General features: G+C 48.5%; 1 protein-coding gene across 1 annotated transcript in view; it reads left to right on the top strand.

Moving 5' to 3' along the window:
• Positions 1 to 2018, top strand: part of LOC125482453 (fish-egg lectin-like) — a gene marked incomplete at its 3' end in the record, with an annotated part of 3972 nt that extends 1954 nt beyond the window's left edge. Inside the window, exon 3 of the mRNA XM_048594529.1 lies at positions 1669 to 2018. Coding sequence (XP_048450486.1) covers positions 1669 to 2018 — 350 coding nt within the window. The remainder of the gene's footprint in view (positions 1 to 1668) is intronic.
• Between the last annotated feature and the right edge of the window lie 14 nt (positions 2019 to 2032).

Raw genomic sequence — 2032 nt, 5'->3', positions numbered from 1 at the left:
TCTTTCTCTCCATCTCCCTCTCCCTCACTCTTTCTCTCTCTCTCTCTTTCTTTCTCTCTCTCTCTCTCTTTCACTCTTTCTTTCTCTCTCCCTCTCTCTCTCTCTCTCTGCTGCCCTCCACATCGCCCTTTTGAACAGTAGCTTTTCGGCTCTGATCGAGAGGCCAAATCCTAACATTTTCCATTCCAGGTATTACTTCCTAGACTTTATTTTCACCCGCTACTCCAAATGCTTGTTCATTTCTTTCGTAGTCTGTGAATGGAATTTGTATTCTGTGTCAGCATTTCAAAGGATTTTATTTCCTTCTACCATTGTCCAGCTTTCTAAGGTAGACAGGAACACGGACAGAAAGCAACGTCTTCTGAGTACTTTGCTGCTTACAATCTCACTGTTCACATATTCCTAACCTTCACAAACTTATTCCGCACCCCTCTTTGTAATGCTCCAACACATCAGCCATCTCCCGTTATCATTTATCCCCAGCACACAAGCCTGCCAACTTGCTCCATCATCCAGTTGGATCTTCATTCTGTCTTTTTGAACCTCAAGCTAGGTTCAAAGCTTCAAGGTGCAATATTGCCATGATCTCAGTGGATGTTATTAACAGGCAGGAGACAGTAAGGGACACCAGGTGCTTGAAGCTGGAGCTAATAAAATTTCTATCTTACCGATCTTACTGAGTAAACTGCTGAGAATTTCCACCATGGAGCTTAGTGATTGATGAGTGAATTGGAAGCTGAGATCAGGAACAGGTCCCTTTTAAATCTTTCCCCTCTCACCTTAAACCTATGCCCCTCCAGTTTTGGACTCCCCTACCTGGGGAAAAAGCCCTTGCCTATTCACCCTATCCATGCCCTTCATGATTTTATAAGCCTCTATAAGGTCACCCCTCAGCCTCCGACGCTCCAGGGAAAATAGCCCCAGCCTATTCAGCCTCTCCCTAAAGCTCAAACCCCCCAACCCTGGCAACATCCTTGTAAATCTTTTCTGACAATTTCCAGTTTTACAACATCCTTCCTAGAGCAGGGAGACCAGAATTGAAGACAGTATTCCAAAAGTGGCCCTAACCAATGTCCTGTACAGCCACAACATGACCCTCCCAACTCCGATACTCAATGCACTGACCAATAAAGGCAAACGTACCAAACACCTTCTTCACCGCCCTGTCTACCTGCGACTCCACTTTCAAGAAACTATGAACCCAAGGTCTCTTTGTTCAGCAACACTCCCCAGGACCTTACCATTAAGTGTATAAATCTTGCCCTGATTTGCCTTTCCAAATGCCTCACATTTATCTAAATTAAACTCCGTCTGCCACCCCTTGGCCCATCCGATCAAGATCCCGTTGTACTCTGAGGGAACCCTCTTCACTGTCCACTACAGCCTCCAATTCTGGTGTCATCCGCAAACCTACTAACCATGACCTCCTATGCTCACATCCAAATTCCCATCTCCTTCGCCATTCCTGTTCCCCCTCGTCGCCCAACCAACAGCAAAGGGCAAAATGCCTCGACGGGAATCTTCCTTCCATCTCCATTCCCCGCCGACGGCTCAAGCCCCTGGAAAAGACCCAATGGCGAGGCTGGAGGCTCTGCTTTCTGTATGGGAAAAGGCATAAATCAATTGGACATCTCCGGTGAATATAAGGTGTGTTCTCTCTCCCGGCAGGGCAGCTCACTCAGGTAGATGCTGGTGGGGACCAGATTCTCGTTGGAGTTGACCGACGCCGCTCTGTCTTTTGCGCCAACAAGAGGGCAGCGGTTTCAGCGGCCAATAGCAACAGCCCATCTTACCACACCATCCAGGGGAGAATGAAATATTACTCATGCGGGCCCAGAAGCTGCTGGGGCATTAACGCCATCGGCAACATCTATTGCCGAATTCACGTAAAGCGCAAATTTTGCACCGGGACCCATTGGGTGAGGGTGCCTGGTCGATTCTTGATGGTGGAGGTTGGCACAGATGGCACAGTCTACGGGATCGGTCTCAATGGGCAGCTCTACCGCAGGTACGGCATAGCGAGGCGGGGGGG

Source organism: Rhincodon typus, unplaced genomic scaffold, assembly GCF_021869965.1.
Source record: "Rhincodon typus isolate 14 unplaced genomic scaffold, sRhiTyp1.1 hic_rhity00010557, whole genome shotgun sequence".
NCBI lineage: Eukaryota > Metazoa > Chordata > Chondrichthyes > Orectolobiformes > Rhincodontidae > Rhincodon > Rhincodon typus.
Note: the sequence above shows the minus strand (reverse complement) of the source record. Positions and strands in the feature narration are given on the sequence as shown.